The sequence below is a fragment of the Cinclus cinclus genome, chromosome 3 (genome assembly GCF_963662255.1).
Source record: "Cinclus cinclus chromosome 3, bCinCin1.1, whole genome shotgun sequence".
Classification (NCBI taxonomy): Eukaryota; Metazoa; Chordata; class Aves; order Passeriformes; family Cinclidae; genus Cinclus; species Cinclus cinclus.
Genome location: NC_085048.1, coordinates 50503368 through 50529354, shown reverse-complemented (window position 1 = coordinate 50529354; position 25987 = coordinate 50503368). Strand labels below are relative to the sequence as shown.

The 25987-nt window shown below is 36.9% G+C and overlaps 1 protein-coding gene across 1 annotated transcript in view; it reads left to right on the top strand.

Moving 5' to 3' along the window:
- Positions 1 to 25987, top strand: part of TRDN (triadin) — a 222980-nt gene that overhangs the window by 155409 nt on the left and 41584 nt on the right. Inside the window, 8 exon segments of the mRNA XM_062488974.1 lie at positions 952 to 999; positions 3656 to 3679; positions 5705 to 5755; positions 6315 to 6365; positions 11309 to 11359; positions 13137 to 13187; positions 13741 to 13791; positions 24077 to 24106. Coding sequence (XP_062344958.1) covers positions 952 to 999; positions 3656 to 3679; positions 5705 to 5755; positions 6315 to 6365; positions 11309 to 11359; positions 13137 to 13187; positions 13741 to 13791; positions 24077 to 24106 — 357 coding nt within the window.

The window sequence follows — 25987 nt, the reverse complement described above, 5'->3', positions numbered from 1 at the left end:
ATTACCCCAAATAATTCAATGAAATAAGAAATACATAGGTTGTCCTAAAGATATAATCTTGTACATAACCAAACCTGCAGTTTTAATTGTCAGAAACTATAAAAGATACCTATATTTATGTGAACAAAGTCTAATGGCACCCCTTCCAGCATCACCTCTTCTTAGATACTTTCATCCTTAATATCCCTTGCCTCCCAAGATGTGTAAATGAATATATGAACTGCACTTGTGAAGCTTGTGGCTCAGTAATTGGATATGTCCATGCATCCTTATCTGGGCTTTTACAGCAGCTTTCCCTGCTTTCAGTCAAGTTTAAGCAGCCCTGCTGCACAAGTGGTCTGGTTCACACCTCTTGCTTGCCCACAGAAATCTCAGTACTAAGAAGGATCAAGTTAGATGTCATAACATTCAGTCCATCTGTGGCTTTACTGAGACTAGCCACATGCTTAAAACTGAGAATATGGGGCATTGTTTTGCTGTGTCAGGGGTGCAGAATGGAGGTTTCTGCTGGTGCAAACAGAAAACCATGCTTCCTTGGGGAACATTGGAAAAGCTGGGCAAGGTAAATACCTGTTTGCTTTGCTCTCTTTCAGTTACAAAATATGTGCTGCAGTTTAGCCCCTCTTTCACCTGACATCACAGAATCATTGAATGGTTTGGGCTAGAAAAGACCTTAAAGATCATCTAGTTCCAAGCCCCCTGCACTGGGCAGCCCCACCTTCTGCTTGATCATACCTACAGTTTCTTTTCTGAAAGAAAATAAGAAAAGAAATCACTTCTCTTTCAGACAGGCAAAACATATCTATTATGTATTCATATATTGGTGGGGAATCTCATGGTTGCAAATCTTTGAAATCTTTTGACTCAAAATAATATGTAAACCATTAAGAGCTTTGATGCAACAAAACCTCTGACTATAAATCTTACTTAAACTGTATCTTTTATTTGCAGCAGGACTTGAAATAAAAGAAGGAAAAGCAACAAAGGCAGCAGTACAAGGTAAAAAGGAAACAAAACACATTGGCGTTATCTCTCTTAAAACACAATGGCACAGAAACAATAATTTCAGATTCAGAGAATTGGATAACAGCAACCTTTAAATCCATTGGTTCACCAGTATTTATTCAGAGTTCTGCTGTGTTTGTCAGAGAAACAGGCAATTTCCATCATAAAAATGGCTTTGTCGCACTTCCACAAAACTGCCAGCCCAACAAAAAGCTTCAGATAGACAGCTGTCCACTTTAGATGAAAGGTTCTGTGCTGGGACTTAGTGTCCCACTGATCTTGCAAGAGGCTTCCTGCCCTTGTAGCCTGGACAGGGATCAGCCTTTGCTACTCAGTCTGAGAGAATAACTTCGAATGAAGTAAGCTAAACTTCCTTCTGAAGTCATCTGAGCTGCTCTTCTTGTCCCAGATGAAACATCAGCCCCGTGAAGAGTCACATGAGGACTCATCATCCACTGCAGAGAATCTCAAAAACTTTTGAGACCAGACCTTGCAGAAATTTTTTGGTAAAAATCTTAGGATTGGTATGCATAAGGCATGAGTGGGATTGTCTGAGTGGAAACACCAGAAGAAAGACTGCAAAAACCACGTATTGATGGCACATAGTTCAGACGGATACAAAGTCTGTATTCAGTGTCCCAAGCCAGCAACAGCAGGAATACCAAGGAATGGTCTACACCACAGCCAAAACAAAACTCAAGCCACTGAGTGAACACAAAAAGAGAAGGATTGATGCCTTAAACCATCTAAAGATGTGTCTTTTCCTATTATGTGCAATATATTTATTATTTTTAAAATTTTTTTATTATTATTACCTTCAATATTATATACTGCATACTTGCTTCTTGTACACCATTTAAAAGCAATACATCTTTTTTAGGTTAGTGTGGTAAGAAGCAAAATAATACAAATGGGGTCTAAATCCCCAAAGCTTATTAGCTCAGGCTTCCTTTATGTGATGCACTTCCTATCTGCCTATTGAGATGATTTTTGTATTTACTCATGGTCAAATTGGCAGCTAGAGCCCTGATGATGAACTTGCCAGTAACCTTTAGTGTAAGGTGTAAGACATGTTTGTTGGTGTAGCTTTGGTCTGTCAAGCTATTATCCCTTTCTTTTCTCCAGTTTCTCAGCTTCAGCTTTACTCAGAATTACTCAAGCCAGCACAGACACCCTGCAGCAGCTTTCAGCTGCTTGGTAGTTGTCATGGAAAATGTTATAATTAGGTGGGCCTTGGCCTAGATTTCAGTCATTGTTAGGCTGGGTATCTCCATATTATTTTCCATTGCTACACAAGTGCTTCTCCAGACATCTGCACTGCTTCCCCTTTTTGCCTGTCTCATGCAACAATGAGGTGTGTGGTTGCTGTAAGATTTATCCTTTCTACAGTGTAACACCATTAGTTGGGATTTTTTCTGGCAAACATTTTAACTGTGTCATTAAGAGTACAGACTGAGCAGTACAAGCTATAGTTTCAGATGGTTGGCATGGAGCAGTGCTTCCTAAACCACAGGTTGTGATACCCAAAGAACTCCAAAGGAGGACAAATTATTTCCCATGACAGCAGTCAGCAGCAGCAGCAGCAGCAGCAGCAGCACTGTCTCCCAATACCAGCACTATCTAGCCTCTCCAAGTCAAAGGAATAAGAGTGACATGTATGTCTGTCACAACTATTTCTGCAGCTACTTCCCAGTGCTGGCAGCAGCTCAGTTCCTCTGATGCACAGGAGCGAGCACAAACAGTTTCACACATCAATTCCCTCTGCTTCTCATTTCTGCACCCCACATGCATGCAGCTGCTGCCAACACATTGATCACCCAAAGACAAACAAGCCAAAAAACCCTTTCTGAATGCTTTTTTAATATTACCATCAACTTATATTACTCACAGAAGAGCACTTCGGATCAGGATGCATTTCAAAAAGTAAAGGGATTCAGTCAAAATTGAGACTTGCAATCTAAGAGAAACAGTATAAGGAGACTTGCAGGAAAATCTGGATGTTGGAGGCTGAATTTGCTTAGCAATCAGGACATAACTTCATTATTACAAACAGAGGTTTTAGTGATTGTTGCAGCTTTGACCTCAAATCACCACATCTGGAAATGGGCTGAAAGACTGCAGCAATGTCTCAGTTCAATGGTCTTTTATTAGTTGTGAAGCCAAATACAGGTAGTATTTTTAACAGCTAAAAGATGAGCAAGAAGGCACTTAACTTTAACTGCTTGACCTATTTGTTTGAAAAACGTCATGAGCAAATATCAGATGGTTTCCAAGAAGTTAATGTGTGTTACTGAGAATTAATATTTAAAAGAGATGATAAAAAGGCCTTTTTTTTCCTCTGGTGGTATCCAATAGCACTAAGAAAGGAGACTTGCCATCAGTTAAAGATGATCATATCAGGCTAGAGGGTCTCATCTTCTTTGTGTGCGCATGAAAGGCAAGAGATAGGAACCATGAACTTTATGCACACACTCTGTCAAGAAACAATGGAGGTTCAAAATATATTTAGGCACTTAAGGTCAACATGCATTTAAATAAATTTTCATTAGTTGATTATATTTTTAAAAATTTCCCATGTGAACACGTATTCTAACATTTCCATTTTTTTCTCTCCTTTCACTTTTGTTTCCCTTCCCTTTTCTTTCTCCAGATAAACCAAAGACAAAACAAGGAAGTAAGTTATAGTTTTACTCATTAAAATAACATCTTCCACAAGAGTTTGGGTAACTATACTCTTAATAATGGAGGTTTACAACAGCTTTAATTTCTTACAGGCAGGCTTCTGAAAGTAAAGGCTTTATGTCATACTTTGAATTACTTATTTTGGCTGAACCTCTGTCTTCAGCTCTCTTCTTTTTTTTTTGTAGACACTATTGCACTGAACATGAAACCTCTGGGGAAATAGTCATTATGCACAAGCACAGAAGAAGAAGTTTTTCAGACTTTCCACTGAATTTTATTTCTCTTCACAGAGTCTTCTATGATTAACTTAATATTTAAAATTTGGAATTTTTTTTTTTTTTAAATTAGGATTATGGGTGTGTCTGGGTATGTCCACCAAACATGCCTACAGATATATGCAGTGAATTTTGTATTTTCTCATTTTGAAAATAAGGGACTGAATAATAAATTGGTGAGTACAAAACATGAAGGTCAAAGCAAGATAGCAGGAGTAGTTTCTGAATCAGATGTCTGAGGAGTAGTGCAGAATAGAAGCGACAGCTTTATTTCGATTAAATTTCAACCTTGCTCAACAGATTTCTTTCCCAAGTCTTCTCCTTTAAAAATTATATTGTATGGAAACATTGCCTTTTTTCAAACGCAATATAGAAGGAGAAAAATAATGAAAAATTTATCCCTTGACATCAGTCCCAACAGAAGAGGACTTCCAAAGTCAACAACAAATTATGTTTTCCACTTGATGGCTACTTCTACCACAAATAAAAAGTTATTATTTATGTATTCCTTCAATTCATATTGTCCTGGACCTCAGTTTGTCTTAAAGACAAATACTAAACCACAAACAAGTAGCTTTATTGATATCATGATAAATTGCTATTGGACACAGTCTACGTGTATATTGTAGAAGAGACAATTTGTGAACTATGTGTCATTAAGGCAGTAAACAATTGCCACTAAAATACCTTTTGTAGCTTATACAATTTCCGTATCTATCTACTAAACACAGCATCCATCTCCTAAAGACAAAATTTTCATCAGTATTCTTGACTTCTTATCCTATGTGTAGAAACCAAGAGGGTCTTCTGACTGTTTAATATCTTCTGGCACTGAATTCCTGCTGTTTTGGATTTTTTGCTTCATATGTGATGGAGAACCTAGTAATTTTTTTTCCAGAAAACACTTGTTAGCTTTTCTCAGATGTACAAAACAGTTTAACCAGCAGTCAGATGGTTAAATTACTTAAAATGCAGGACATAAAAATCTAAGTCTCTGGTGTTTTTGAATATATTTTTGAGACAGTCTTATCTGACTTTTTAATTTTGCAGTGGAAAGCTTTGGAGACCTTTCATCAGTCCAGAATAATGATCTCACCTTTTGTCTGAGACCGTATTCTTGTTTTCCATCTGATGCAGATTTCTTGTACTTCTTCCAGGGGACTGCCCTTACTTGAGGAATGCTGGTATGGCCCAGCCAACTTTACCTGCCTGTAGGCAGAAGAAAAGCAACTCTTCACCCACCTATTTCTCACTGCTATGTTTCTCACTCACTTTGGTCAGCATTTGGCTTTTAGAAAATAATAGATCCAGTAAGAAGACACTTGGCATTGCTTAGCAAGAATTAGCAATCCCAGATGAGGGAAATAGGCCACAGTTAGCTCCAGTGAGTCAAAACCTCACTTTTGCTTTGGCAAAGCATCAGCTTTGACCTTTCTGGTTAAGAACACTGAAAAACTGTCCTTGTCTCATACATAAGTTGAAGTTTGTATGATTTTTAATTAAATCTACATAGTTAATACTTAATCTACAAAACACATTTTGTGGAACGAACTTTCTGAATGATACCAGTGAATTTTGTACAAATCTTTCAGTAACTCAGTTTTCAACTGTGTCTTCCAATATTTATTTTTAGTCTCTTGCACAATCTATATGCTTCATTCTCTCCTCTGGTTAAATCTCATTGTTTCACTCATTTGTGGTTTCTGACTGTCAGTTTATGGGTGTGACTAATTCTTTTACAGATCCTGGAAAAGAAAAAGAATTTAAATCTCCAGCTGCCATAAAGGATAAAGGTAACATGGCAAGATGAATTTGTATATAACTCTTATATACATATGTAAGTGTGTATATATATATATATATATATATATATATATAAAATATGTATATAACTTTGCATTATAGAAATATGAATTTGAAATTCATTGCCCTTTCAGTTTTTAAAGTATGATTTATTTAGGAATTTGTAACCATAATACTATTTCAGTAAATTTACTATGAAACTTAATTGGCATTACCTGAATTGGAAGTGCAAAGAGAGCACTGGTTACACTAGTTATGAAAATTTAGAAGGCTAAAATCAGAATTTAGGAACACTTGTTAACATTTTTTATAAGCTTCAAAGTGAAATAAGTTTTGAGTGATCTTTGTTCTTTCATCAAATTCCAGAAAATTTGTGATTTCACTTTGTGAGCATGGTAAAACCGATGAAAAATAATTTTTACTACATATTTAATTGGTATTAATTGTGTCAGTTATAAACCAGCAATTATTCAATGAATGATTATCCTAGAGGCATTAGATGTTAACCATTTAATACTCTAGCTTGAAGATTAAATTTTTTTTTTACAGAACATGCTAAAGAAAAGGAAGGAAAGAATCCTACATCTTTAAAAGAAAAAGGTAAGAATACATAACAAAATATAGGACTTGTTAAAACCTCACAAAGCAGAATGAATGTGTTAAATTTTTAAGCAATCATTATCAGTCTTTCCATTATAAATTTTAATGAATCAAAATTTAATTAGTTAAAATATTCTATAGGATCTATATCTTTAAAAAGGTGGAGGGTGGGGAATATAAATAGAATACATTGAGACAATTAAATTTCAGAGTTCACAAAAATTAATTAAATCAATATTGTAAACCACTCTGTGTAATAGTCAAGAACCTTGCAAAGAAAGTCTGAACAGTACCAAGTCTTTAATAGGGGCCAATTAAGAAATTCTGAACTGTATTATTTCACAAATGTATGAACATAATAGGAAGAAAGTAGGGTTTATGAGCACGAGTAGGAAAAATGTTATCTGTACTCTGTAAAAGTTATAGCTAAAACCCCAGAACTTCATCCAGTCAACCATCTGCAACATGAGAAGTGGTCTGAATCTTTCTTGTATTTTTTTTTCTTTTGTCAGCTTGATCAGAGTAGATGATTAACCCAGTCAAATTTCCTTTCATCAATGGTTTTATTGGGTGCTTTATACATATCTTATTTCTTCCCTCTTTTCTAGAAATAATTTTATTTGGAAGAAGTTACTTATGGATAAGTCTCATTTGATATCTTCAGAATAAAAATATCTATCATATATATATAGTCAAATTACTATTTATTCTATGTTATAGTCTATAACTATTGTAAATCTATAGCTATATACAGATAGATATGGTCTGCAATATGTAGACTTTATAAGTATTTCAAGTTTCAGTCATTCTATGTGATTTCAAAGAAAGAACTGAATGATCTTGAAAGATGACAAAAACATATAAAGCAAAGGATGAATAATTTATTGCTAGACAAATTTCAAAATCCTAGAAGCTATGTTCATTCACTCACTTCTTTGTTCAAAAATTTAAATTACATTATGGCAATCTGCAAATTCTATGGTGTATGTATTGTTCTGTGTGTGTTCTACTCCTACTGCACATGTCCCATTTACACAAGTTTGGTTATCTGGAGCAGAACTGTATATCCAAGCTCTGTGGAGTCCTGTGACCCTCTCCACACACTGCCTATAATCTGTGTTTGCCTGATGGTGCTATGCTGGAAAATTAGAAGCACTTGACTGACAATTCTGCCCCCTCCTTTCCTGCATGGAGCATGTGTATTCAGCCTGCTGCTCCTTTCAAAGGATTACAGGGAGGCAGGGAGAGGAGAATAAAAAAAAGAGAGACCCAAAACATCTTTCTCTTTGATAAGAGTTTCTTTTGAGCAAATGAACAGTGGTTTACTGGCCCTGAAAAAGTTTCCATAGTGTGTTCTTTGTTGAGAGTGGCCACTGTACTGTTTCTTTTTGTCTCCTATGTTCATGTCTAACATATCAACAACTTCAATTACCAAATTATTAGTAATTACAGGTCCTTCTAACATGACAAAGGAGGTTAGACTTTCTCCACCCAACCTTCAGAAAAGAGCAGGCAGGAATTTCTTTTAAGCATCAATATAGCTGAAAACTTGCTGCTGAATATATCTGTAAAGATCTCACAGGCACCCGAGCCCCTGCAGCAGCACTTGCTGCTCTTGCTGTTGCTGATGCGGCCACCACTGTTTCCCATAATGGGCATCAAACTGGCATAGCTTTGTGTCTGTGCCTAAAAGTGACAGTGCTGATTAGTGAGCTCAGTTGAAAATATATCAGCATCAAAGACAACTTATAGCTAGGGACAACTTATAAAACTGTGGGGAGAAACTTCTAGAAACCTTGGTGTCTTTTCTTAGCTGTGTATTTTCTTATTGCATTATGGATTACTCTGCTGCACAAACATATATTTAGCATTATTTGTCCCATTTCAGTTATCATATCTGCCCAAACTGTAGTTCATAAATTAAATCAAAACCTATTTGCATGCCATTCCTTCCCCTCTCCATCGCCTCTTCAAGCCTCTGTAAAGGTTATTGACCAGATCACTGGGGAATTCTTTTTACTCTTTGCAGCTTGGTGTTTTGCAATTTTTTTCTGAAAGTGGACCTTTCTGGAAAATACAAATATATCAAGGAACACAGGAAAGTAAGGTTTTTTAAGACTGTGTATACTTCCTAATTATGTATCTTGGGAGTTTGCTACTATTCATGTAAACTAAATAAAGGAACACTCCTGGGTGAAGTGTTAAATACTTGTGGTGATTAATGTGTGTCTGGTGCCTTATGCAATAAAAGAGGCATCATCACACCTCATTCCCTTTGAAGGATGGGCTAAGATTGAGTGAATGGATGTCCAGACCAAAAAAACGTTATCCTAAAGCAGGCCATTTTGCATAAACTGAAGCATGGTGGTTTTATCTAAAGCAGAAAGAGGAAAAATAAATCCCTGAATTTGGAGTTGTTGCTGGGATACTCTATAGATCATAACCCTACAAAGTTACTTGATCTATTTTATGAGGTGAATAAAATGTCTTCAGTCTTGGAGCCTAATTTTATTGAGAGCAGTTAAAGAGAACACGTGAATAATAAGTTTTCCACTTCTTAGTGATACATGACATCTCAAGACTCTGTCTGAATTTATAACTGGCTTTTCAGCTCTTCCCTGCAGTAAAGAAGAGTAAAGAAGGCCATTTGTACTCACAAATATAAAAACTGATTTGCTGTTGACATGAGTATATTCAAATAACTTGAGGCCAGTGAAACTCCAAGGCATAATTTGCCACATGGTTTTTGGTTAGGTATCTTACTCAGCTGACAAGAGTAGAAATTCATCCATCCAGAGGCTGTAACAGTGGCACTAAAAGTTTGTAATATTTCATATATACCTCCTCATTGATTTTTTCCTAAGATATTTTTCTAAGATATTTTCATTATGCTGAGTTATTGAGAGAATTTTCCTGTATAGATAACATAAATTCATTCTCACCCTGTGTTCCATGATTTATTTTCCAAATAAATGCTCTTTTTTCTTCTTCTTTGCTTTTGACATGTTTTGGGATGTCTTTGAATATTTTCTTATGTCAGCTATGTGTGGATAATAAGCCTATTTATCCTTGTGCACAGATTGATAGGGGAAATAAGTCAGTAGTGAATATTTCTTTCTTGTCATATACATTATAGCATACTGCATTAAAGAAACAAATGAGCTGATTTGCACTTGCTATGCAATATTTGTGTTTCCTTTAAAACAAAAGTAACATGAAATAATATCTTGCCTGTGGCATTTTTTATCTTAACTTTTAACATACTTTTTTCCCCTTAAAAACTGAGTTGTACTGTGAGCAGCAGCAGTTCACATTTCTGTCTATTTCCATTTATTTATTTGTCATTGGCATTTGCACAAGAACAATATCTTTATCCTGAGGATATCACACTCTGCTGCTGCTTCATCATTCTTTATCATCTTCCTAGCCTGACCTAGCTTCCCCCTGGAGTAGGATGTGGGAAGAAAGCATTATGGTGAAAGCTGGCTTTAAGCCAGTTTTATGTTTTTCCCCTTCTGGGCCCGTCACTGAAGTGGTCAGTTGAGAGCAGAAGTTGAAAAGTCCTCAGTGAGTACCTGTTTAAACTTCTGAAAATGAAAACCTGCTCCCTGGAAGAAAAGCAGAACTGGTGATCTCCATAGCCTTGGTTCAGAGGGTGGGGAACATGGTGCACCATGAAAAGTGCGCTGCACTGAGAGCTGCATCCAAAAGTTGTCAGAGTCAAAAGTGCTGAACCTTCTTCAGGAGCGATGTATTACAGGAAATATGGGGGAGATTGCTACATGGATGGCAAAAAACCATCATGGGCATATAGCACAAAACCAAGGCAAAAGATTTGTCCCTGTGGTGCAAGAATGGCTGCTGATCATTGAGATCACCAGTGTGCCCAGAGTGAAGTGGTCCAGTGGGGCAGGTGCTGCCTCAAGTCTTTTAATATAGTCAGCATAGAGGCTGCTTCAAAGGGTTCCAGGTTTCACGCTGGAAGTTTTCTGTCAGTCCCCTGAAGAAGAGTCCACCTGCTGCTGTGAAGATCAGGCTCCTAATTTCATAACCTACTCCTGTGCTGTGCGGTTTCTCTAAAAGCTTCAGTAGCCCCAGAAGGGAATTTTTTCTGTTACAACTCTCACTTAAATCCAGATGGATAAGTAGGATTGCTTCCTAGTACCATGGCAGCCAGGAGGATGTTCAGAGTTAAAATTATTTTGTAAAGGATCCTCTTTTAGGTTTTTTTTTTTTTTCTGTTTTACTGAAGATTTGGTTTACATTCATTTGGAAGAAATGGCTTTTTTTTTTTTTTCTAGAAGCTTAGGTGCTATATCCTGTCAGATGGAATGAAGCTGGGTCTATTTAGCATTCAGCTGGCTGTGATATACTCTCACTCAAACCACATAAGCCTATCAAATTATTTCTTCACTTTGGAAAAAACTATTTTCTTCTAATTTCCCTGATGAATATACTTAAGATATCAAGAGGCTGTTACTTGAAAAAGAAATATTTAAACATTAGTTGTTTACACAACATAGTGTATGCTTTTCCTGTGCTTGAAGACCCTGAAGGCATAGTCCCTGAAGGACTGAGGCAAAAGATATATTCTTCAGACAGAGAAAGCAGAAACTGTCTTCATGAAGTTTTAGATAAGACACAAAGAATTCCTAATCCTGTATCATTGCTTCCATTTTCCTTTTCTCCTTTGGAATTTCTCTCTTCTATATGGTCTCTACAGACAGTCACCAAAATCAATTTCTATTCTTGCTTTTGCTATTAACATTATGACTTTAAAAATATGAGACAGTCTCTGGAGAGGATGTAAAGAGAGGTCAAGCTTGCATCTATTTATGTTCACAATTTTAGTCTTGGTTTTTAAATATTTCTTGCATTTTCTTTCAAATGTAAAAGGGTACTCCTGTCTTCTAAGTCTTGGAAACATAATTATCTCCTTACAGATTCCCTGAAAGGAAAAAATCCCAAGAATCCAGAGATCTTAAGAGAAAAAGGTAAGTGAAGAACTTAAGAAATCCAGACCTGAATCTTAGAACATTCAGTCTATAAATATTCTAGAATATTCAGTCTAGAAAGAGCTCTTAAGTAGGAATATAGGAGTGTGGAAAACCAAAACCATCCTGGTTCCTGTTTATTTTAGACATTATATTGTTTTTAATAATATTTGTGCTGTACAGATCCCAGCAGAATCCTTAGAAATCATCTGGTGTTCTTTTAAATGTGGCTATTTGAATTTCTATCTTGGGGGAAATTCTGAAATTTATTTTTATACTACTTTTGGATGTTACTTTGTCAAAAATGAGTTGTCTAAGTCCTATAGTGGGAACATTACTGAAGGGAACTAGGCTAAATCTGGTCCATGTGGCTACAGCTCAGGAATTTGAGTGTCTGAGAATGAAACTGGTTGAGGCTACTGACAGATCCAGGTGTTTGAGGGTGATTGATATATCAAGATCTTTTTTGAATTTGTTGGCAACATGGTCACATACGTCTTTGTCTCTAATCCTTTCAGTTGTAAGACCACTGCTAACTGTTCACACAGGGATCATGGGTTGCTTGATAACATCTATTTGGGGAAAACCCTATTTGTTGCAATGCAATGTGTATCAAATACTCTCTTTCTGGAAAGTAGTGAAACAGCTGAAAAAAATAAAATTAAACAGCAAAGACTATCAGAACTGTGCCTGGCTCCTGAGCTGGAACAGCACACCTGAAGTCCAAATTCTTACAAAGTCCCATTTTTTTTTTTTGATGGCTGCTGAATAGATACAGAACAAAATGGCACACTTTTGCAAGGAATGTATTATTCCTTGTAAAACTGTGGGAAATAAAGCCAGGGCATCCCTTGTGGCTGTGAATTCTCTTCTATGCCACTGCTGTCAGTCCCTGTGTCTCACCTGGGCACCAAAAGAAGATCATAGTTGTCTTTTATTTGTGCTTAGCTAACTCCTGAAATTTTGGGGGGCTTTTGGTAGACTTGTTTAGTTGGTTGGTTTGGTTTTTTTGTCCTTGGGCTCTTCCTTGTCAGTTACTAGAAAATCAGGGATTTTTTTCTCATCTCCTTTAATACTTTGTCATGTACTGAATTAGAAAGAAATAAAGATACAATTAAGTCTCTGGAGTATTCATTTTGACATAAAATATATGAATGTACATTTGAAGGATGAGCACTGCTCTTCTTTTATAGCCAGTGTGCCTGTCATTTTAAAAGGCTATATATAAGCAGGAAGTGAAATTCTGTCCACAGGCAATACCCATATGACCTCTTCAATATTAAAAGAATATTGCAGTCCTGAATGAGTAGCTGGTCCTTTTGTCACTCCTGAATAAAAAACCTCCCACTTTCCTTTATCAGCAGCCTCTGGCTTTCAAGACCAGTATTCCTAATATTTCCATTGTATCAATGTGGATTAATTTTTTATTTGGGTTCAGCAAAAGAAAAAGTCATTGATGCTAAATGCTCTGTAGAATTTCTTTCTTCTTTGTAATTCTTCATTGTCTGCTTGAGAGAGGGCTCCACAGTTTCCTCAGAATGCAAAGAAACTAATGACATACTGAAAGCTTATTATTTTGCATATCCAAGACTACAAAGATGAAGGGATGACCTTGTTGGTTTTTTTGTCCTGTTCTTCATTTCCATGCTGTTAAGTCCATTTAATTATCACAACTCTTTTGCTTTCCACATATCAAATTGTTTGACTTGCTCTCTATTCAAGTGTCATTTTATTTCCCTAACCTGACTTGTGATAAATGTTAAATGTTTCTTTCTAGAGACTGGTAAAATAAAAGATGTGAAGCCTCCAACAGCCTTAAAGGAGAAAGGTAACGTCTTATCATTATGTGTCTGGCAAATAACAAGTCTTCTGCTGGTATCTCAGTGCAGTTTTGATATATTTTGAATTACAGGCTGTTGGCAAAAAGGGACTAAACCTGGATTCTTCTCATTTAATAGATCTGATATATTGAAAGGACCAGTGTCTGACATGATTCAGAAATAATAAAGTCATAACCCTTCTTATTGTGCTGTTCTTTAACTGCTGTCTGACTGCACAGCCAGTATTGCAGAGGGAGTGATACAGTCTGTTCTGAATGAATCAGTAACAGAGCTGCTGCTGAATGCACATGACGGGCTGAAATAATAGGCTGCCCAGGAATGAGTGCATGGTTTGACCTGCAGAAACTACCAGCAAATTTTGTGGGAATTATTTTTGGTTTGCTTTCAACTTTAGTTTGTGCCTTTTATTGAATTAAATAGTAACTCTTATGTATTTGGTTGATCTGATGTTATGCACATTTGTTACAGTACCAATGAGCACAGTGCATGTTTACTTTGCTAATTGTTTCCTTTCATTTTTGTGTTTGATTTCTTTTTCAGACTCTTCAAAACGAAAAGAAATTAAGGCTTCAACTAATCCTAAAGAAAAAGGTAACAATCCCAAGTTGAACAGAGCCTTAACATAAGTTTCAGTTGAGAAAATAAATCCGTTGTGCAAGGAGTCGCAAATTAAATCCTAGTTGCTTTGGTTAGCTATTTCTAAATATCCTTGAATGGCATCTTTTGCTGCTGAACATTCTTTTTACCTAACTAAACAAGTGACAGGTGCATATGAGGCTATACAAGCAAGTTACAGCTGTGTTATTTTACAGACTCTAAAGTCAAAATGGCTTATTTTCTTATTTCTTTATTTTGTCTCATTCTTTCTATTTAAATTATTCATTTCAGATTAGATTTTATTTCTACATATTATTTGATTGCACTTTTCTCTGTCTTCTCATATTGAAATATCAGTACTAGCCATCAAATAAAAATCAATTAAAATTTATAGTGCATCTCAAATACTAGCCATTTTTAGGCACTGTAATTATAATTAACCAACTGTGTTCAGGTTTGTCTATTTATATCCGATAAATTCAAACAAAACTTAGTTTTACTCTTATCCTATTTGCATATGGATTAAATGCCAGTTTTTCTTTATAAAACTCAGGCTGAATTTGTAAATAATTTAACATGGATAAAAATGTGTAATAACTTGTTAGTTAATGGCAGTTATTTCAATTATGGGAATGTAGTTGTCAAAATCTTCCAGTTGGATTTGAAAACTGCCTCAGATAACTGAATAATACTGCTTCCTATCTTTAGAGTTTCCCTAAGGAATACTAGAAATATTGAAGCAATATTTTCTCTGACAAAGTTATGAAAGACAACATTTGCAAGTTTTCAAGTGCAGCTATTTCATCTCGTGTATAACACAATAGCAGAAATACGCTATTATTTTCATATCATTCTGAATCAAAGTAAAGGCTTAAGTGCTACCAGAAAAATATGCTATTGAGAGAAGCCCTGTCAAGAAGGACTTGGAGGTGTCGGTGGATGAGAGGCTGGACACCAATATGCTCTTGTGGACAAGAGAGCCAATTGTATTCTGGGCTGCATCCAAAGCAGTGTGGCCAGCAGGTCACAGGAGGTAATTCTTTCCCTCTACTCTGCTCTGGTGAGATCCCACCTGCAGTGCTGCATCCAGCTCTGGGGTCCCCAGCACAAGTAGGACATGGACCTGTTGGGACAAAGCCAGAGAACACCACCAAGATAATAAGAGGGATGGAGCACCTCTCCTGTGAGGAAAGGCTAATGTTCAGCCTCGAGAAGAGAAGGCTTTGGTGTGATCTAACTGTGTCCTTCCAGTACCTGAAGGGAGTCCTCAAGGAAGATGGAGTGCAACTGTTTACAGGAACATGCAGTAATAGGACAAGAGGGGATGGCTTCAGACTGAAAGAGAGTAGGTTTAGATTAGATAGGGGGAGAAATTTCAGAAAGTTCAGAAGTGAAATTTCATTTAATGCAGATTTTTTTCTATATGGCTTAATTTTTTTACCTACAGATTAAAACACTCTAAGGAACATAAAAATCTATGTTGTTGTGTTGTCTTACAGTCTTATAGTTTCATGCTTGTCAAAACACAAGAATGAAGATTTAAATGTTTAATGCAAAGTATGCCGAGTTTAACTCTCCTGCAGCTTGAGGTCACATTAGAGACACCTATGATTGTTCTGTTAAAGAAGCGTGGGTGAAGTCTGAAGCAGAATTGATTTGTTTCATATATACAGCAGGATACTTGGTGGAGCAATGACATAATCTAGTAGAGGTTGATAGCACTGGGTTTGCACAGCCTTCACCAGCTTCCCAAGCAAGATGAGCACTACCCACTCCAGTTACTGCATACAACCTTGTATTTGATCTGTGGATGTACTCGGTGCCTTGCTCAGCTCACTGAGAACAAATGATATTTCACACCTGAGACAGCATTTCTCTTTGACTCTAGCTGACTATAAAAGAACTTAAAATATTTGGATTAGATTCTGTCAGACACATGATTATGCCAACTGCCTCATAAGTCTTGTGTATCTTAGGTCTGCCCAGTGAGCAGGACTACAGATCCTTCAAGGCTGCTGAAGAAGAACTGCTACAGAAAAGTTGAGTAGGAAAGCTGAGCTTCAGTGGGAATATCTCAGGTTGCACACTCATGCATAGTGACACCACTTTTGTGTCAACAATAGGATTCAGTAATTTGCTAGTCAACAAAGTTCGTGATACAGCAAGTCTTATACAATCTTCCTTTGGAGGCAGCTCAGCTCAGTGGCTACAGGTTTTTAAAGGTTGTTTCTGTCTTTTCATGTGACAGATAATGCTATTCTTCTGGGATTCAAACAAGTACAACATTTCCAAAAGCAAATAAAACTAACTCAGTGACACTGAATATGCATGACAAGACACTGACATTTTGTCAGAAGAGTGCAACCCCAATGTGTAAAGTGGCTCTAAGCATTCATGTGGGATTTGTGCATCACTAACCCTCTCTTTCTTAGCAATGATAAGTGGCGTGTCACATAGATCAGGCAGACAGTTTGAGAAAAGCTTCTCTGAGGAACAGTATTCCAGAAATTTTGTGGCCATTGCCCTGTAACCCAGTGTGAGCAGGAGGTCACCTTTATGAGCACTTTGCTTTTTAACCAACAGGGAGTATATGGGCTGTTTCCTCAGAGGACATCTCAGGTTAAGCTAGCCTACCAAAAATGCCTTGAGAAATAGCAGTGTTTGGATTAGCGCTTGCTATTATACAGAAATCTGTCAAATCCAGTGTTAATTGCAGTAACAGAAATGGCCTTAGTGTAAGCCCTTTGTTATGCCATATACATTTCTGAAATGTGAAAATCAAATTCACACACATTGAGTGTAGAATTATAATATAAAATCATGACTAATACAGAACCAAGATGTAAGGTAGATATATTTAGTATACAAAAGTCCCAGTATCAGCTTGTTCAAATGACCCACCCTTTACAGAACACCATTGCTTCACACTGTTGGTAAGAAATACTTCAAAAAAATACCAGAGCTTTAAAAGTCAGACTAAGACAATGACACATATATAAGCAGGACTGAGTCATAATGGCAGGTATAAAATTCCCATTTTGAGTCAGCACTTCTCTGTAAATATTCTTCAATAGACATTGGAAAATAAGAAAAAAAAATGGAACAGAAGTAAAATACATAATGCAAATGAAGACAAATTTAGAAAAGGTAGGGGTTAAAATTTTAATTCCAAAAAGTAGGTTATATAAAGATGTGGTATGGCTTGATACTTGATTTTTTAAATTATTTTCCTTAAGGAAAAATATTCAAGCTGAATAAGCACCTGCATATTTATGTAGAAATATACTCTCAGTAGTAAAAACAGGTTTGCAAATGAAAGCATGTCTACAGATACTCCAGGTATTTCCTGGAGTTAGGGACTGCTACTTGCTGGTACAACCAGAACTCCATAAGAGCATCCTGAAAAGTCCTCTGAATCACGAAATCACAGACTCATTTATGCCAGAAAAGATGTCCAATATTATTGAATCCAACCTTAGACAGAACACCTCATTGTTCTGTGTGCCATTTCTAGTTGTTTTTTGAACACCTCCAGGAATGATGACTCCAACAACCCAGGAAATCCATTCCAATGCTTAATAACCCTTTCTGTGAAGAATTCCTCCTGATCCCCAGCCTGAACATCCCCTGGTGCAGTTTGAGGCTGTCCTCTTGTCCTGTCACTGTTTGCCTGGGAGAAGAGGCCAACCCTCACCTGACTACACCCTCCCTTCAGGCAGTTGTAGGGAGCAATGAGGTCTCTTCTTGAGCCTTCTTTTCTCCAGGCTAAACACCATCACCTGCTACTCATAAGACCTATACTGGAGACCCTTCAGCAGCTTCATTGCTCTACTCTGGACACACTCCAGCATTTCCGTGTCCTCCTTGAAGTGAAGGGCCCAAAAATAAGTCTATTTACTAACTGCATGTTTATGCAATAAATCAAAATTCTCAATGCATAATATTATTGTTTCACATATTATTTTAGATCAGAAACAAGGATACTCCTGGCTGGGACAATGTGCTTCTCAAGAGCTGACAGAATCAGGCTTATTCTGTTTTACTGTCATTTTCTCATAAATGCATACAATAGTTTAAATTAGGAAGGATCATCTAGTTTTACCCCATCCCTGGCATGGACAGGGACACATAAAACAAGACCAAGTTTCTTAAAACCCTATCCAACCTGATCTTGAACACTTCCAGGGATGGGTCATCCACAATTTCTCTGGGAAACTTATTCCAGAGCCACATCATTCTCCCAGTAAAAATATCTTCCTAATATCTAATCTAAACCTACTCCCTTTCAATTTGAAGCCCTTCTTCCTTGTTCAATCACTATATGTTCCTGTAAATAGTGTTTTTCCATCTTTCTTGTAGGCTCCCTTCAGCTACTGGAGGGTGCTATAAGATGTCCCCAAAAACTTCCTTTCTCTAACCGAACATACCCAACTCTCTCAGCTAGTCTACGTAACACAGGTGCTCCAGCCTTCAGATCATATTCATGGCCTCCTTTAGATTCACCAGAACTCTTCATGTCCTTCTCAAGTTGTGGGCCCCAGAACTGAGCATAGCGCTCCAGCTGGGGTCTCACCAGAGTAGAGTAGGACAGAATCTCATCCTTTGCCCTGCTGGCCCAGCTGCTTTTGATGCAGCCCAGAACATGGTTAGCTTTCTGGGCTGTAAATGCACATTGCTAGGTTATGTTGAACTTCTTGTCCTCCAACATTGCAAGATATTTCTCCTTTGAGCTTTCTCGATCCATTATCTGCCCAGTCTGTATTTATGCTTGGGTTTGCCCCAATCTATGTGCAGGATCTTGCCCTTGGCTTTGTTGAATTTCATGAGGTTCACACAAGCTGATTTTTTAAGTGTATCACAGTCCCTCTGGCTTTATGTCCCTGATTGTACTGGACCAGGATCTAGGCACACACAGTCAAAGGAAATTTGCTCAGGAACATTACCACACTCTTGCCACCTCTAGCAAGTGACTTTATAGAGAGTGGACTGTTGTGGTTTAGGAATGGTATTCCCCAATTTAGTGTTCCCACTGGAGCACTCCAAACCATGCGCTGCTCATTCACTTTCCCCTCACTCCCCCATCGTGGCAGGCTGGAGAGGAGAATTGAAGCTCAAAAAGTACAGCCTGTGGGTTGAAATAAGAACAATTTGCTGGAAACAGCAATGAAATAAGGTAATGAACAATAACAGCAATGATATTAATGGCAGAGTGTACAAGCAGAAAAGCAAGAGATTCACATTTGAATGCTACCCGCGGAAATCCCAAGCAACAACTGATCTCTCTGTCCACTACCTACGCAGCCTGGAGTCTATCTCTGCCTCCATCCCCAGAAAATGACATGGGGTTAAAGAGCCATACAGTGTGAATACTGATAATTCAACTCAGAGTTTGCACACTTTCCTTCTAGACAATATCCTTGTGTATTCTCATTGAGGCATTGCTGGTAATAAAGAGAAAAACACTGTAAACTTTTTGGGGGTTATCTAGCAAATGACATTCTTCTTTGTAGGTCAGAAGCTATGTCATACAAATTAAGCAAAAGAGATAGGCAGGTTATGAGGGAGTTCAGCTGTAACATCATTCTTGCCCATTAGTGATAAAATGCATGAATATAATTGAATAAGAGGTTATTTCTCCAAATCTGTTCATTAAAATCTGGACCAGAGGAGGAAAAGGGCACAAATTTCTTGCTACTGAATGAGAATCATTCTAAATAACAGATGCTCCAGCCAATTTAAAGGCTAAATTCTCATCTATGATGCTCACTATACTGGTTCTTCTAACTGCGTTTTTTTAACATGAGTAAGATTTCACTTGACATGGATAAGAGGAATTCTGAACTTAAAAAGACTGAAAGAGTGAGAAAAAATAACTTCTAGGAAAGTCTGAGAGAGAAATATTGCTTTATATCATTCTTAAATATTTTAAAAGAGTACCTTCTTCTCAAGCTATGAACAGATGGACAATTCATGGTGAGATGGGCAGAGAAAGTATCAACTCAGTGAATGCCAGATGCTTTGCTGTCTACATGAGGTGGTTTTCACTTCAGCATAACACCATGCATGTGAGCAGTTATCACAGAGTACCTGACACATGGGATGAGTTTGCATTTGATTTGTTTCACCACAGCTGACATGTTTATAAGCAAAATAAATATAAGAATTTAATCAAAATGTCAATCACTTTCAGACAAAACAGTTACCACATCAGTGCAAATACTCTTAAATTACTCCAGGGTTATTCAGAAATTGAAAATCTGTCATATATTTGCTTAATTCATAATTAAATTCAGAGCAAAACCAAATATCTGGAAGAACACTGAGTTCCAGCCTGCGTTGTATCTAGAAATGGAAACTATGTCCTAGTAATAGTTCTTTTCAATGTATTAATAAAGTAATAAACACAGCATTTGTTTAATGTTTTAAATAGGCCTTTATAAAGTTTCAGTATAAGAATTACTGCAGAAGCCAAGGAGCTGCTACCTAAGACCTACAGTATTAAAGAAAATAAATATCTAGTTAAGAAACAGTGAGCAATTGATTAATTTTCATCTTGCAGCTTGTTTACAGAATAATTGCTTACTATTCCATGCCTGGGCTCATGTTGTACTCCTTAATTAACAGGATAAGATAGAAATAGCAATGTAATGAAATTTTCAGATGACAAAATAAGTTAAAGAATTCAGTAGCAGAAGGGGCTGTGATACATTGAATTTACAAGGTGAACAGACAGCATGATGTCAAAGAAAATCTAGTCTCAATATGAAATGAAATATGTAGTGGAGGGGGAATATTGAAGAAGTGTTTCTCTCTAAATTCACTATGTATTTTCAGGAAAGTACCTCAGTATTGCTGCAGACAAGTCAGTGAAAAATTTCCTTCCATAGGCGAATGCATTAGGAAAAATTCATATACTGTTCTAAATTGCATAAATCAAAGTTGCATCTTGTCTAGAACATTGTGTACAAAACCCTTACATGATAATGTGGCACTGGAGTGGGCTAGGAAAAACAACAAAAGTCTCATACAAAGTGAAATAAGAACGATTCAAGATTCCCTTTGATATCAATTAGCATGATCATGATAAGACTGAAAATCACAAATCTAAGTCAAGGGCTCTTTAGAAGCAACAGAGAGGAACTGGAAATCTTTATGGAAATGTAGTTTTCATAATTAACTTTTGCAAATTTAGAAATGAAGTTAAACTTCCTGTTTCAGGATGGAAACCAATTGCTTCCTATTTCAAAGGAAATAGAGGGAGAATTTGTAGAAGTCATTTCTGTGACGGTATTTAGACTAAATACCTGTTTCTGGATGTTGCTGGGTCATAAAGCTACATAGAAAGAACTGTTTTTGAGTAGGAACCAGTGTTTCCAAGGTTTTTGCTGCTTTCAAGACATCTTCACGATTTTGGAAAGGTTTGTGTTTGCTCAACGGCTCAGAATAAAGTCCTTTAAAAATACCACTATATATGAGATTGAAGGACTGCTGGTGATCACAGTACAAGTCTCTGATAAATGTCCAAAACAATAGAACAATCTTAAACTTGATTATTTTTTTTTCCTTCTTGAAAATACTTACTACATTATCACAGTTTTCTGACCTTTCCACCACTGGAACTTACCTTTATTTTCCCACCTTACATTAAAAAAAAATTGAATGAGGTCCTTCATGGCTTGTAATGATATTTTTAACCTATTTGCAAAACCTAAAATATGGCAATGTTAATTTCTGGTTTCTGGAACAGTTGTCAATCTAGATTTATAATTCCAGAATATGGTATGAGTATTACTGATAAATGCATTTTGCTTTGCATACTATGTATATTTACTAAAAAATATGATTGGGTTAAGATAGGCCTAGAAATTTAAAGCTGCTAGTAGTCTCCTCTTCAAATATCTTTGTGTGTACAAATTCCTAATTCAAGAACTACAAGACAAGTGTCACCAGTGCAGAGCAAAACAGTTGACTCGAAAATTTGTTCTTTCTCCAAATAATCTGTGTAAAAAGCACATGGCAAGAGCATCTCTTATATTGGAGCATCATATTTTCCAGTCCATAACTCTATTTCATCTCCTTCCCTCCTAACATAGATTTGGCCTTTTATCATCAGCAAACCAAGCTCCCTGTGTAAACAATTCATCTTTTTGCTGCTTTTCAAATTCAGACACATTGCTCAGCTTCTGAAAGAGCAATGTAAAGGACAGTATTCTGCTCTTTTTTACTTATTCCTTGTCATTTTACATTCGAGTAGCAGGATTTGACCAGAGCGATGCTACTGGCTACAGTGGTTGGAATGAGGGCTCTTCTGTCTCAGGAGATTTGCTGGGCATTTACAGTATGTTCCATCAGAAATACTGTGGCCAAGGTGAATATTCCAACAGATGTCTCAACAGGATATAATAGCATAATAACAGAAACTAGCCAGCTGTAAGTGCATCAGGCACGGATGGGCCCGGCTCTGCCTCAGGAGCAGAAGAACAGTGAGCCACATCCCACAAGCTGGCAGCCCAAAAGTCAGGAGCCCAGAGGTACACTGCACATTCACCTATAAGCCTTTCCCAGAGTCTCGATATTTAAGGTTTCTGTTGATTTGAGAGTCACTTCAACACGCCACAAGTGGTTGTGTAAGCCATTGAGGCTCCTACAGCAGTCTCTGGGGGTAAAAACTGCTCAATCTGCTGTAGTTTGTGAAAGGTGCACGGCACAGCTTTGATACACACATTACCTAAAAAAAAACGTGATGTGTTTGCAAAGAGGACTGGATCTTGGTAACCTGGATCCAGTTTTTCACCGACTCTAGTCATGAAACCATTGTTTTTGAGCACATTCTTGAGATGCTTAAAAATTATCTAATTCTCAAAGGGGACTAAGTGGTAGAAAACATGAAAAATCTTTGAAATCAGAATATATTTGCCACAGGCCATAGCATTTTAGTAATTCAAGGTTTAACCAGTTCCTTCTTGATCTGTTTTATTCAAATGTACAAACAGTTTGAAGTCAAATGATTTTTCATTTTAAGAACACTGAAGAGACAGAGATCAGCACCCAAAATTGCAAGCATTTGAAACTACTAGGGAGTGTCTGTCCTCTTACCTCATGATCCTTGATTTCTGTCCTGTACCAGGGCACATTATCCAGTGAAAGGCAGAGTTATAATTCTGGTCGTTTCATTTCCAGTTCCAGTGCCACATTAGATCCATTCATACTGGCAGCTGGGTGCTGATCATCCTTTTCTGGGAAGTACAGGCTCTGAGTCTTAATTCCTCTCTCTTCTTTTGCCTGCACATGCAAGCCTAAGGCACAGACTTACTAAGACCACTTTTAACAGACATTTCAAAATAAAGTGACATCTGTAACTACATTTTTAGAAGTTTCACTCCCATAAATGTAGGCTGGGCAATGGGTAGTGCATGGATTTTGAACAGATTTAAGAATAAGCTTGGCTTACCTCCATCATATTTGCAGCAGGCATCTGTAAATGCAGGCAACTAATTTTAGCCACCTCATAACTCTTAGTAAAATTTTGTTGATTTCACAACACTCATTGTAGAGTATGCAAGGTTTTATTGGAATACTGGACTGAGTTTTAGGGGACTTCTATCCCATCTCCAGAGTCTGACTATTGGGCACACATCACGGCTTACATTGAGGAACTAATTCCAGGTATTTTATATTTGGTTTAAAGTATCAGCTTTCTTCCAGTCTCTTTCCCATTTTCCTTCCCATAAAACTCATGTTATGAGATTTAGAGGTGGCATCGGTGGATAATCAGATCTTTAAAATCTTGATATTCAGCAGATGCTTAGAAACATAACTTCAGGCAATTTTTTACTTCTTATTTTATGCATATTTTAATACTGCTATTTCTAATAGTAAAAAAACACATATTTCCCTTAAACTGATGATGTTTAATAACCTTTTTCTATACTCCTATTACCCCTTTATGCCTTGCCATTACAATATATCCTTCTCATTCACTGTTGATTTTGAAATAATCACTCCATGATTCTCTCTCCCATTATCAGTGTCTGGGAGGAAGGATGACCATGATTAAAGTTACATGTGAGAATGTAGAAAGCTGGAATTTGCAGAGCTGGGTGTCTGTGAGGAAACACCTCCATTTCTTCATCTGGCAAAGAAATTTATTCCTTTATGGAATAATATATGTGTGGTGAGAAATATGTACAAAAAGGCTCACATAGGTCTTTGAATCATTTTTACTGATACTGCTATTAATTTCAATTTGGAAAACACAGTATTTTTGTTTCTATTTCAGCTGCAGTGAAAAAGGAGGGGGAGAAGAAAGGTAAATAAATCTTTTCCCTTGACTGAAACGTCTTTCAGGCTGTGACTGCTGTGAGAAATGTTCCTTTCATTCAGTGATACAACTGGGATGATATACAGCATTGTGATGACATACAGCACCTCGTGTGCTACCATCAGCCAACTTTATCTGCTCCTACTGTGATAACACTGTTGTCATTTCCACTCTTGGTAGCTCCTTTTTAAAACAGGCCAATGCAGACCAGTATCAGCCACTTCATCATTCTGGCTGGGAGGAAAATGAAGGGCCTTTGTTACCACGTTAGGATTTGTCAAAGAGAACAAAACTTGCGGTGCACTATGCATGCTGACCTGGGTGCTTGTTCTTTGCAGAAGCTGCTTTTCTAGGCACATTTAATTTCCTCTTTGCAGACATATATGGAGCTTGCATGTAACCTTTGCTGAACTCATTCTCTGATATTTTAACAGATTAGTGGAAAAATTTGCCCTAAATCACAACCCAAAATATTAATTTTATTTAAAGATAAATATAGTGCATTTATCAGACCCTAAATATCTATTTATAGTGTTGTCTTTCAGAATAAGATTTGCTGAGTTACAACCTTTTTCTTAATTTTCTGATTTTATTCAAACAGCAAAAATAATGAAATGTTTTCACTGAGGTGGTATTTTTAACCTATTCAACTTTATTTTATACTGGTATACATGTATACATGTCTTTGTCACTGAACAGAGCAATGGGAAAATTTTCATAACATATCCATATACTGCTTAGGATTATCTGAGATTTGTTTTTTATTCAATGAGGAAAAAACCCTCTTTATTATTGATGGCAGATTTGGGGGCGGGGGGGGGGGGCTAGGGTGAATCTTTTGCCATTTGGAAATTCTGTGATTCACATAATTGAACAATGGACCCAACCTTTACTCTCTACACATGAATACATTTTCAATCCTACTAATTTATTTTTTTTTTCTGTTATCCCTGCTCAGAGCTGTTAACTGAACTGGAAAAAAAAATTATAATCTCAACTGTTTTATCAGCTCATGAGTGAAATCTTGGCTGTGTTGATGTTAGTGGCAAAATTCCTACTCACTCCACTGAAGCCAAAATTTCACTTCGTGTCTTTAACAGAACAATAAAATTCATTTCAATCATCAAAAACAACCATGCTTAATAGGTATCAAGCAGGATTTTTTGTCCAAAGGTTATTTTGCAACAGCTGTGGCATGAAAGGTAGAACATGAAGCAGGGGGAATCAGAAAACTGGCAGCTACAATTAGAGACACTGGTTTTCAGATATCAAAATGTCTGCTGTGTTCGAAAACATGAACGGCTACATTCTTAATGGAAGGAAAAGAATGAGGTAATTGTTAAGGGTGCTACTTCCTTCAGCCTTCTCACAGATTATGGGCCCATGCATTTACAGAAGGACACCAAAGGAATTTGTTTTAAATACCTAGTGCTCATTTTTCACCAGTTAGGATTTTCTTCCCCCTTAACCATAATCTTCCCCAACAAAACTGATTGAAAAATGCATTTTCCATGAACATTCTTTGAAGTTAGATAGATTTTTCCATTTGAGTTTCTTTTCTATATTCCTTTTGCTTAAAAAAGTTTCCTTTGATTTTTAGTTGAAAGGATTTTGCAACAAGTACATGTAGGCTACTTTCAAGCACCTGGCTCAGGCTGTATCTTATCCTGCTGGTTTTCACCAACCTATTTCACAGAAACATGGAAGTATGAACTGAAATTCATCTTTAGCCATTCTTATGATATCACCCCTTTGTTTATTTTTCGGATTAAACCTCCCTCTGGTTTTCTGACATCATAACCAACATTGTCAGCAAGGAAGATAGTGATTCTTGTGAAAAGAAACAAACAAACAAAAAAAAAAAAGGAG